General features: G+C 41.1%; 1 protein-coding gene across 1 annotated transcript in view; it reads right to left on the reverse strand.

Annotated features, from left to right (window-relative positions):
* Window positions 1-1,684: 1,684 nt before the first annotated feature.
* NUDT4 (nudix hydrolase 4) overlaps window positions 1,685-12,898 on the reverse strand; it is a 70,390-nt gene continuing 59,176 nt past the window's right edge. The window contains exons 3-5 of the mRNA XM_082252766.1: window positions 10,372-10,416; window positions 5,369-5,453; window positions 1,685-2,333 (exon numbers count right to left, since the gene is read on the reverse strand). Coding sequence (XP_082108892.1) covers window positions 2,131-2,333; window positions 5,369-5,453; window positions 10,372-10,416 — 333 coding nt within the window. The 3' untranslated portion in view covers window positions 1,685-2,130. The remainder of the gene's footprint in view (window positions 2,334-5,368; window positions 5,454-10,371; window positions 10,417-12,898) is intronic.

Genomic DNA, 12,898 nt, shown 5'->3' on the forward strand with positions numbered 1-12,898 from the left:
AACCAGTCGCTGGAAAATAAAACTATTTTTCTAGAACTGGAAACACTACTAAACCAAGATTAAGCATGTTTAAGTATGGGTGCTGTCCAATTAGAAGTATAGCACATATATACAGGTTGGTTTACTTAATAAACCACCAATAAAAACCATTTACAGAAGGAATATGTCCAAATGAGCTGTTGCCAAGATAGCCATTGAAAAACCTTAAAAAATTTAGCCATCACAGCAGACTGTGCCAGCTGCTGCTACTCCATCCACAGCACTGAACTCTGTTTTGAGCAATTGTCATCTGGAAGTACTTTAAGGTTCTGTCCACACATCTAAACATTTTTCAGATGAACAACCTCAGAAATGCAGTTGTCACTGGGGTCAATGTTTCTTGCAAGAACTGACATGAGAGCTGTCTACTGAAAGGCTATGTTTGATAGCAATGGAAAAAAAAATACTAACAATTTTCTTAAATTGTGCATAATGGGATACAATTTTTGTCAGGGATAAATGTTAAAATGGCACCCACTTTTTACTAGGGCTGCAGATTCATAGTGCAAGCCCTGCAAAAACAGACCATAGGGAAACATACAGCCACTTACTACAGAGCGTGAACCGGCTCGGACTTCAGCAGGATTTAGCCTGCCATCGACTGAATCAGGGTCACAGAAGTGCAGAACTAAGTGCACTCCTGTGACCCAGAAGGGGTGTATGGCTAAAAGCTCAGGCCATACTTGTCATTTAAGGACACATATGAAGATTAGATGAATAATGTTTCCAAGTTCTACAGTATTAGGCCACTCAGATGGCAGTGGCCAGATAAGACTGCTGACAGAATCTCTCTACAGTTAACTGCATAACAAATGTAATTATGTCACATTCGATAAAAGAATTGAACATTTAAATGTGAATGTTATTAGCAGCTCTTATCAAAGAGGATTGTAGTTTACTTTAGGCATGCTCTTGAAGTATAATCACAATCAGAATTCACTACTGTCTCTCAACATGGGAGTTGATGCATTTATGTATTAGAACAGAGGTCTCCAAACTATGGTCCTCCAGTTGGTTCAGGAACTACAATTCCCATCATGCCTAGTCATGTCTGTGAATGTCAGAGTTTTACAATGCCTCATGGGACATGCAGTTTTGCAACAGCTGGAGGGCCGTAGTTTGGAGATCCCTGCAGTAGAACCAGGCGTATTGTTTAATTTCTTATGCTTCTCTACTTTAAAAAGGACATTACTCAAACATCACATATCATATTAACCTAATTGATACAGACATTAAAGTAGAACTAAAGAAAAAACTCATTTTGGATAGAAAAAAGGGAGGGTTATAACCCCCTGTAAGGTTTATTTTTGACATCTGTGTCCCATAAGGAAGATTTCCTTTAACTTTTTGTCCCATAGCCAAAAACCGGGAGAAAATTTCTCCAAAGTGAGGGAATCCATGGTTGTGATATCCCCACTATTCTTGTTCTGTGGACAACCAAAAACTCTTTTACTTTAGGTGATATAAAAAGGTTAACAGGGCAAATAAAGTGGGTAAATCTCTCCAACAGGGGCAGTGGCAAAAAAAACCTGACAAGTGTTCAAATTCCTCAAAAAGAATGAAAAAAAAAAAAAAAGTTTTGCCTTTAGTTATTACTTTAAAAGAAGTTCAGAAAACGACTAAGATGGTGAATAGAACAGATTTTAAGGAGTATGCGCAGACTAAAACTAAGTGACAACACCCATATATATCACAGAGCAGCCAGTGACATAACAGTGTAGAGTTGAGCCTGGTGAAACCTTTCACACAGCACACTAAAGGCTTATCTTGCATCCAGCAGAAGTTAAAGCCCTTTTGAAAATAGCAGTTGTAAAAACTTGCCATGGCACATAAGCCACATTACAATGGTAGACAGAACATAAGACAGAAGAATGGCCATTTAAGGCATCTAAAAAAAATCCATATGGCTTTTGTTGAATGAACACTATTATACATGGTTTAAAAAAAAAAAAAAAAAAAAAGTGTTGAAGCAAGCGAAATGGTCTGTAGCACATCTTGCAAGAGGATCCAGGTCTAATCATCAGGATGTTTTCATGAGAACACAATGGCATCCTCCCCACTTGTATAGGTAAGATGCCTTAAAGTGCAGTTTTATCTCACACTTGATGGTAAGCTAGAAGTCTGTGCAGAAGTTACATACAGAGATGTGTTGTCTGATATAGGTGGGACCACAGAGTTTCCATTAGTTGGAGAGCATCCTAATTTCAGTTTTTCTAAATATTCTGCATGTACAGGCTTGTGGCACTGTAACACTTTCAAAGCGTCTTCAACTTTAAACCATTCCCTCTTTCGCCCTAAAGAAAAAAAAGAAAAAAATGTTTAAAAACTAGTGAATGCTGGCACAGTGGGGGAGATTTATTAAAACTGGTGCACCTCTGCATGGTAGCCAGCTTCCAACTCCAGCTTGTTCAATTAAGCTTTGACAATAAGCCCTCGTTCACATTAAGCGATTTGTCATGCGATTTGACAAGTCACAGCCTATTGGCGGCAAGTGCACCATTCCAATTGGTGCAACGCCATGTTTGCAGCGCAGCACTGATTTGCAAAAGTAGTTCCTGCACTACTTTTGCCGATTTCGGGTGCGACTTCAATAGACATCTGTGCATGAAGCCGCACAGATGTCTTTCAAGTCACACCCAAAGTCACAGCTTTAAAGTCGTGCGATTTCAGATGAAGTTGCCTGATTTCAAAGTCGTGTTCAGTGTGAATGAGAGCTAAAACCTGGAAGCTGTTTGGTTTCTATGCAGAGCTGCACAAGATTTTGCACTCTCCCGTTTTAGTAACTCAACCCCAATGTGTCTAAAGCAAAAGCCTATGTTGTACATATTCAAATCTTAACTTTCGATGAGAAATTTCTTTATCATATGACATGTGAAGGTTCATGCAAGTTTGGGGCTGCATTTCTGCAAATGGAGTTGGAGATTGTCAGGATCAATGGTGTCCTCAATGCTGAGAAAGATAGGCATATACTTATCCATCATGCCATACCATCAGGGAGGACAGTGATTGGCCCCAAATTTCTTTGCAGTAGGACAACCCCAAACATACAGCCAATGACATTAGGAACTATCTTCAGCATAAGGCTGGGTTCACACTGATGCGAACCCGCGCATCTAATTCGCATGATAGGAGAGTGACCGGCTCTCAATAGTCGGTTCACATAGCTCCGGGGCGGCCGTTGTCCACATTGAAAAAGGGTCCTGGGAGTCTTGGGCTCCGTTTCAGGTGCGAATTCAGGCAAAAGTTCAGACCTGATTTGCACCTAAATCGGTGAAGACACCAGACCCCCTGCTGTGACCGGTGGCCGCATCAATGAACTCAGCCTAAAGAACAAGGTGTTCTGGAAGTGATTGTTTGGCCCCCACAGAGCCCTGATTTCAACAGAGTCTGTCTGGGATTACATGGAGCCAGAAGGATTTGTGGCAGCTTACATCCATTGAAGATCTGTGGTTAGTCCTCCAAGATGTTTGGAACCACCTACCTGTTGTGTTCCTTCAAACACTGTATGCAAGTGTACATGTAACATACATGTAGACGTCTGGACACTGCTTGCAGCTACATGAACATGCAGCTCATACTATACACAAACACGTGACACAGCTCCACCCCTTCCTCCAAGGGAATGAATGGACAGCAGCTTCCCAAGGACTGTCTACATGGCACAGGCAGTTCATACTATGCATACATAAAAGCATACACCATACCTCTGCACTGTGCATGTTGGCATAGCCAACATCAATCCTGGTGCTCTGTAGTCAGATACCAAAAGTGTGCAAGACCTTGTCGCTCCATAACATAGCCCTACAAGGGCAAGGAACCACCCTGAAGCAGGGAACTGGGGCCACCACATAAGGATAAAACATGCTTTCAGATCTAACAAAAAAAAAAAAAAAAATCGCAGGAAAACTAGAGAGACTAATATCACTTTATGAAAAGTACAGCAGGCCACCCTAGCGTGGTTAGTGGATTATAGGCTAGCAAGACTCGCAGACGTGGGCTGAAAACAGCCCAAGGTGCACTTAATCCACTACTGCCCACAATACTAACTTCTCCAACGACAAGCAGGGTAGTGCCACAACAGACTGTTAATGCGGTATAAATCTGACCAAGTAATGACCAAAGCCAGACAGACTATCACCTTTTAAACCAAATTTAACATGTCCAATAGTTTTACCTGTGAGATTAAAAAGCGCTATATAACAAAAATGAGTTTCATGGCTTGATATTTTGGTAATAAATCATGAATACTATCACACTGTATACAATGTACTCATTGTACATCTGTCAGACATGGAAGAGACCTTAAGAATAACATTAAAAGTTCTATTCATTATGAAAATAAAAGGGAATCTATTTGCTCCCTGAAAACAAAAAAATTCTCATGATGCCATTGGTGCTTTCACACCAACACCGATGCCCCATTTCTTCACTATAATGGGCTGCATTGTGTATACAGCACTGTTACGGAGAACTCCCTCCAAACATATGAAGTCTACAAACTGATTTAAGGAAATTCAAACATTCGATTTAAACCGCACAGTCCAAAGGCTGTTCAAGGGGATACCCACATCTGGTTGCCAGAGGAACAGGTAATCTAGCAGAATAATTGTATATACAGAGATAGGAAATGAGGGATCAGAAAGTTCAAATTCCATTTTGTATGGTATCTCTCTAAAATTTCAAATGTCAAAGGCGTATTTCGTGCCCAAGTTCGCTTACTTATCTCTTTCCATAACCTGTTAAGACATTTATTGTCACTTAAACTGCAGTGACAAGAAAAAGCAGCACACCCAGTTTACGGCAATTCAGTCAGTGGGGAAAAAAAAAAAAAAATACTTAAAGAGCCAGTTCACACCACATGCAGTCCAGTGCATTTTTTTTTCGTCTGCGTAAAAAAAAAACCACAGATAGTAGGTTATAGGTTTTCAATAGCATAGTTCACACCAGTGCGGTCAGTTCCGATGCATTCCCGTTCCAGACAAAAAAAAAAACAAAAAAGTGGAACATGCTGCATTTTTTTTTCTGCACAGAATTTTAATGGTATGCTGCAAAATGTATGAGAAAAATGCACCGGAACGGACCAAAAACTCACTGGAACACACCAGGTCCTTATTTAAGGTGAAGAAAGGGGGGAAATGCAGCGGAATGCATCAAAATGCACCGGAACACATCTACAGAAAAGAATTTATATGGTGTGAACCAGCCCTTAACCAGGGAAGACGTTCTCTCATAATTCGCAAAATTTTGCAGATACACACTTTTTGACAGCATAGTACAGAATGGAAAACACAATTTCTCCTGGGTCAAACAATAAATCTAAATAGCTTACCAATGTTCACAGAATCCTCCCAGTCTTCCAGCACTTCTGTTACTGTGAGAACATACACATATGTTCTGTGTTTCCTATCTTGGTTCTGCTTAAATGGGAAAAACACATCTTTAGTGTGAAATATTCATATTAAAAATGAATACTTTGTTGTTCTTGACATATGGAGAGAGAGCAAGCAGACTTTTTAGACCTAGCACCCCATGTTATAAAGCAGAATGTAGTAATAAAAACACACACACACACACACACACACTGAGAAATGTATATATATCCTTAATAAATTATTCATACCCCTAGAACTTTTCCACTTTGTCAAGTTACAACCTAAAACGTAAATGTATTTTATTGGGATTTTATGTGATAGACCAACACAAAGTGGCACATACAGGTGCATCTCAACATTAGAATATCGAAAAGCTAATTTCAGAAATTCATTTAAAAAAGCAAAACTCATTTTACATAGCTGCGTTATATAGAGTGATATTTCCAGCATTTCTCTTTAATTGTAATGATTATGGCTTACAGCTAGTGAAAACTCGAAATGTAGTATCTCAAAAAAATTAGATTACATAAGAGGATTTGTAATACAGAAATGTTGCTTACTAAAACGTTTGTCTATGTACAGTATAGTATGCACTCAATACTTGGTCGAGGCTCCCTTTTGCATTAATTACTTTATCAATGCGGCACAGCATGGAGGCGATCAGCCTGTGGCACTGCTGAGGTGTTATGGAAGCCCAGGATGCTTTGATAGCGGCCTTCAGCTCATCTGCATTGTTGGCTCTGGGGTGTCTTGTCTGGTGTCTGGGGTGTCTGACAATAATCGCAGATTCTCTATGGGGTTTATGTCAGGCAAGTTTGCTGGTCAATCAAGCACAGTGATACCATGATCATTAAACCAGGTATTGTTGGTGGTGTGGGCAGGTGCCAAGTCCTGCTGGAAAATGAAACCAGCATCTCCATAAAGCTGGTAAGCAGAGGGAAGCATGAAGTGCTGGTAGTTCATGGTAGAAGGATGCGCTGACTTTGGACAATGGACCAATACCAGCAAGTGGCATAGCTCCCCAAAACATCACCGACTGTGGCAACTTCACACTGGACCCCATGCAACTTGGATTCTGAGAATCTGTGGGGTATGGTCAAGAGGAAGAGGAGACACCAGACAACGCAGACGGGCTGAAGGCAGCTATCAAAGTAACCTGGGCTTTAAAAACATCTTAGCAATGCCACAGGCTGATCGCCTCCATGCCACACCTCATTGATGCAGTAATTAATGCAAAAAGGAGCCTTGTAAGAAATAATCATAAAAATTAAAAGAAATGCTTGAAATATATCACTCAGCTGTATAAAAATAGAGGAGTTTCACTTTTTGAATTGAATTGCTGAAATAAATTCACTTTTTGATGAGATTTTAATTTTAGGGAGGTGCACCTGTAATTGTACAGAGGATGGAAAATTATAAATGGTTTTCAAAATTTCTTACAAATAAATATCTGAAAAAGAGTGGCTTGCTTTTGTATTCAGCCCCTCCGAGTCAATACTTTGTAGAACCACCTTTCGCTGCAATTACAACTGCAAGCCTTTTTGGGTATGTCTATCAGCTTTGCACATCTAAGAGCATGACATTTTTGCTCATTCTTTGTAAAATAGCGCAAGCTCTATTGGATGGAGAGCTTTTATGAACAGAAATGTTCAAGTCTGGTCACAGATTCCTTTTTTAATTTAGGTCTGGACTTTACTGGGCCATTCTAACACATGAATATGCTTTGATCTAGACCATTCCATTACATCCAGAGCTACATGTTTAGGGTCATTGTCCTGCTGAAAGGTGAACCTCTGCCCCAGTCTAGAGTCTTTTGCAGAGTCTAACAGATTTTCTTCTAAGATTGCCCTGTATTTGGCTCCATCCATCTTCCCATCAATGCTGACCAGCCTCCCTGTCCCCACTAAAGAAAAGCATCACACAACATGCTGCCACCACCATGTTTCACAGTGGGGATGGCGTGTTCAAGTTGATGTGCAGTGTTAGTTTTCCACCGCACATAGCGGTTTGCTTTTCGGCCAATAAGTTTAATTTTGGTCTCATCTGACCAGAGCACCTTCTTCCAGGTTTGCTGTGTTCCCCACATGACTTCTTGCAAACTGCAAATGGGACTTATGGCTTTCTTCTTGCCACTCTTCCATAAAGGCCAGATTTGTGCAGATTTGTGATTTAAAAAGAGTAGAGTAAACCCAGTTAATTGATAATAAATGGCTTCAGCCAAACCCTAACCATGAGTGAAAGAAACGTTTTTGTGCTATTCATATTCTCTGAAAATTTGCCAAGAAATCATAAATTCGGCCAGGGTATGTAAACTTATGAGCACAACTGTGTATAAATACACATATACATATATACACAGACACACACACACACACACACACACACACACACACACACACACACACACACACACACACACACACCATCTCACAAGAGCGAGTACATCCAATACATTTTTGTAAATATTTTTAGTAAAATTTTTGTAAATATTCCAGCATTGCTGCAGAGGTTGAAGGGGTGGGGAGTCAGCCTGTCAGTGCTCAGACCATACGCCACATACTGCATCAAATTGGTCTGCATGACTGTGGTCCCAGAAGGAAGCATCTTCTAATGATGCACAAGAAAGCCCGCAGTTTGCTGAAAACAAGCAGACTAAGGGCATGGATTACAGGAACCATGCCCTGCGGTCTGATAAGACCAAGATAACTTATTGGTTCAGATGGTGTCAAGCGTGTGTGGCGGCAACCAGGTGAGGAGTACAAAGACAAGTGCCTTTTGCCTACAGTCAAGCATGATGGGAATGTCATGGTCTGGGGCTGTACGAGTGCTGCTGGCACTGGGGAGCTACAGTTCATTGAGGGAACTATAAATACCAACATGCACTGTGACATACTGATGCAGAGCATGATCCCCTCCCTTCCGGAGACTGGGCCGCCGGGCAGTATTCCAACAGAACGACCAAACACACCGCCAAGACGATCACTACCTTGCTAAAGAAGCTGAGGGTAAAGGTAATGGCCTGGCCAAGCAAGTCTCCAGATCTAAACTCTACTGAGCATCTTTAGGGCATCCTCAAATGGAAGGTGGAGGAGCGCAAGGTCTCCAACATACACCAGCTCTGTGATGTCGTGCAGTAGAGGATGACTCCAGTGGAAACCTGTGAAGCTCTGGTGAACTCCATGCCCAAGAAGGTTAGGGCAGTGCTGGAAAATAATGGTGGCCACACAAAATAGACACTTTGGGCCCAATTTGGACATTTTGACTTAGGGGTGTACTCAGTTTTGTTGCCAGCGGTTTAGACATTAATGGCTGTGTGTTGAATTATTTTAAAGGGGCAGCAAATTACACTGTTATACAAGCTGTACACACTACTTTTCATTGTAGCAAAGTGTCATTTCTTCAGTGCCGTCACATAGAGATATAATAAAATATTTACAAAAATGTGAGGGTTGTACAGTATATCTATACACACACACACACACACACACTAAGCATTTCTAAAATTTCCATCTTAATGATTATGGACTACAGCTTGTGAAAACCCAAAATTTTGAAAATTTTAAATATTGTGAAAAAGTCCAATATTGTAGACTCACGGCGTCACACTCTAATCACTTAACTTAAGAGAAAGTCACAAAAGGGCATTGCCAAAGAAGCTGGCTGTTTACAGAGTGCTGCATCCAAACATTCATGGAAAGTTGAGAGGAAGAAAAAGGCGCACAAGCAACAGGGATAACCGCAGCCTTTAGAGGATTGTGAAGCAAAGGCCATTCAAGAATTTGGGGGAGGTTCGCAAAGAGTGGACTACGGTTGGTGTCAGTGCTTTAAGACTTTAACCACGCAGACGTATCCAGGACATGAGCTATAACTGTTGCAACAGACGTCAGAAGCATCTTACCTGGACAAAAGGAAAAAAAAGGACTGGACTGTTGGAGGGGTTTAAAGTCCTCTTTTCGGATGAAAGTAAATTTTACTTTTCATTTGAAAATCAAGGTCAGACTCTGGAGGAAGAGTGGAGAGGCACAGAATCAAAGTTGCACAAGGTCCAGTGTGAAGTTTCCACAGTCCATGATGATTTGGGGAGCCATGTCATCTGCTGCTGGTCCACTGTTTTATCAAATCCAAAGTGAGTGCAGCCCTCTAGCACAACATTTTAGAGCACTTCATGCTTCCCTCTGCTGACCAGCTTTATGGGGACACAGTTTTTTTCCAACAGGAGTTGGCACCTGCCCGCACTGCCAAAAGTACCATTAACTGGTTTTAAATGATCATGTTATCACTGTGCTTGATAGACCAGCAAACGCGTCTGACCCCAAAACCCATAGAGAATCTGTGGGGTTTTGTCAAGAAGGAGACAACCGAGACCCCAACGCAGAACGAAGAGAGCCATCAAAGCAACATGGGCTTCCATAACACTTCAGCAGTGCAACAGGCTGATTTGCCTCAATGCCACGCCGCATTGATGCAGTAATTCATGCAAAAGGAGCCCCGACCAAGTATTGAGTGCATACTATATTGTACATAGACACTTTTCAGTAAGCCAACATGTCCATTAAAATTCCTTTGTCTTAATATTCTAATTTTCTGAGATACGGAATATTGGGTTTTCACTAACTGTAAGCCATAATCATCAAAATTAAAAGAAAAATGCTTGAAAAAATATCACTGTGTGCAATTACTTCGTAAATTAACTTTTTGATATTAGATTTGAGATTCATACATGCGGTACATATTCATCTCACAGCGCCTAGGCAGGGGTGTCATCATTGGTCTTCTGGAAAGATTCTGGAAAATTGTGTAATTCAAAACCCACAAAAGAGGCTCATGCACAGTGCTTGAGCTTCTGAGCAAAAGATTGATATTCTCTGCTTTCCAAGGATCTTGGTGGAAGGCAATGAGGTTGACTTCTTCTAGGGAACATTTTTAGGGCATGAAGGAATCAAAACCGTAAAATAGTTACCTCAAAAACTCCAAGGAGTCTTCCTAACTTCCCCTTTACACCAGCCTGCAGGAAAAAAAAAAAAAAGAATAGAATTATACATTTATTTTAGACAAGCCATCCTTAGATGTCCATCCCTCCCCAAGGTCACAAACATGCATATCTAAGGACATATCTACACACACTATATCCATCTAATTTATTTATTTTTTCAGTGGCAAAGTCCCACAAGAGAGACTGCATAGTGCTTAAACACTAAGGCAAATTTAAAGATTGGAGAAAAAGTATAAATATTCACTAAATTTTATCGATGAATATACAAAGCAAAGTCCTTTGAATACCCAATCATGTGTTTCTTTTCACATATCAATATTCACTGAAAATTGAGATGATTCTTAACTCTCCATCTTACAAACAAAGCAATTGAAAATTGCCAAAAGCCTGCACTGTATTGGAAACTGGGAGATATTTTTACTATGCTTTATAGCTGAAAATCAAACATTTTCAAAAGAGAAAACACAAAGTAGTACGAACAGTATTTATGAATCCATGGCAATGCATAAAGTATATATCAACCTCGATATGAACTGAAAAAAAAAAAAAACAACCGTATGCAAGTTTCATTTATACAGTATATTCGTTACCTCAGGGCTTGACAAATTAGCTTAGAATCTAGGAACCAGCTTTAAATCCTCTATCCAGCACCCAGAACTGCACGTCCAGGGCGTCAGGCAATGAGAATTGCACACGCCTAGTGCCAAGTGTGGAAAAAAGACCCACCTCACAGCCTGTATAGGGCATTCTGCATAATAAAGTGAATAAAAACCGTGCCAATAAACTTCTGTAATTTTCTGCTTCTTGGACCATGCACTACTGGATCATCACCGTAATATTCAACCTCAAACATAGGTTGTCTCTTATTATTAGGGAGACAATACTTTACAGAGGCCTTTTTGTTCTGCAAGCACCCTTTAAAGCCCAAGTTTATCTTCGCAGAAAAAAAATAAATGCACATATTTTAGCAGAAAAAAAAAATAAATACCGTATGCATTACGATTTCCTGCTGGGATGCAGACAGGTCTCCGGCTTTCAGTCTGTACCGCTGTTTAGATGTTTGAAAGCCGGAAAACATGTCAGTAGGTGGAGGCTGATAGACTGGAGGTAATTTAAGTCATAATAAATTTCATTTAAAGCAATCTTATCAGTATAGTGCATTTAAAATGATCAGTACAGTGATTTTTGCTTTACAGGGTTAGATAAATTTGGTTTGGATTGTGGCACAGAGCAGGTTTAGTGTTAGGCTTCTTTCACACGGCCGCTCAGTTTATTTCATCCGCTGCTGCACTTTTTTTTTTTTACGGACACAGACGACACTTGTGTCATCCGGTTCCATATGTCCGCATATCATCCCATCCGTTTGCGGATGATATACGGACATAATGTATGTCTATGTGATTTCGGATGTCAGCGGATGACACCACTGACATCCAATTTTGCGTCCTTTCCGTTTTTTTGTAAGAACTTACTGTAAAATTATTTTCTGAGTCCTCTGATAGTTGCCGCCCACTCATACAGTCTTCACTACTGGGTATTGGTCTTATCCACAGGAGTAAGCTAAGCAGAAGATTTTGTTAGAAACATTTACAAAAACTTTGCATAGACACCTATAGGGGGCTGTCCCTCTGGTCCAATGCCCCCCCTGCTAGCAGCATTCCCAGTTCAGTTTGGTAGCAAGCAGTAGATAGTCCATGAACCCCAAAAGAGGGGCGGGGGTGGCGACTGTCAGAGGACTCAGAAAATAATTTTACGGTAAGTTCTTACAAAAATTCTATTTGCTCTTACGTCCTCTGACAGTCACCACCCACTCATACAGTCTTCACTACTGGGATGTCCCAAAGCAGTGTAGATGTGAGGGGTGGGAAACGTAACTGTCTCAAAAGGCAACGCAGCACCCAAATCAGAGAAAAGAACCTTATCTGAACAAGAAAGGTAACACTGGGTAACAGGAAAGCTCAACAGGAGCGAACAAACCCAGGAAAGCAAAATAACCAGGGAAAAAAACCCCAACAGGAGGGGACAGGCTAAAAAACGCCATGTCTCCCCAAAGGCACTGCAATCAGAACTTTGCGGCCAAAAGAGGCGTCTGCCAACACCAAAACATCAAGTTTGTAAAAATTTTGTAAAGGTGTCCACTGACGACCAGGTCGCCGCTTTGCACACCTGGGACACAGACGCCTGATGGCGGAAGGCCCAAGACGCACTTCACCGCTCTGGTAGAGTGTGCCGTGACAAGGAAAGGGCGGAGCCCGTTCCCTAAGCGAATAAGCTTGTACAATCGTCTGTCTGATCCATTTAGAAATGGTTGCCGCAGACGCAGCCATATCCTTCCGAGGTCCCTCAGGAAGGACCAAAAGAGAATCCGACTTTCTGAAGGATTCATTAGACAGGTAAACACTGTTCGCCTGGACCACATCCAAGGAATGCAAGGCAAACTCCTTCGGATGCTTCAGATTCGCACACAGCGAAGGCAAGACAATGTCCTCATTGA

This window comes from Pelophylax lessonae, assembly GCF_965119305.1.
Source record: "Pelophylax lessonae genome assembly, chromosome: 4".
Lineage (NCBI taxonomy): Eukaryota > Metazoa > Chordata > Amphibia > Anura > Ranidae > Pelophylax > Pelophylax lessonae.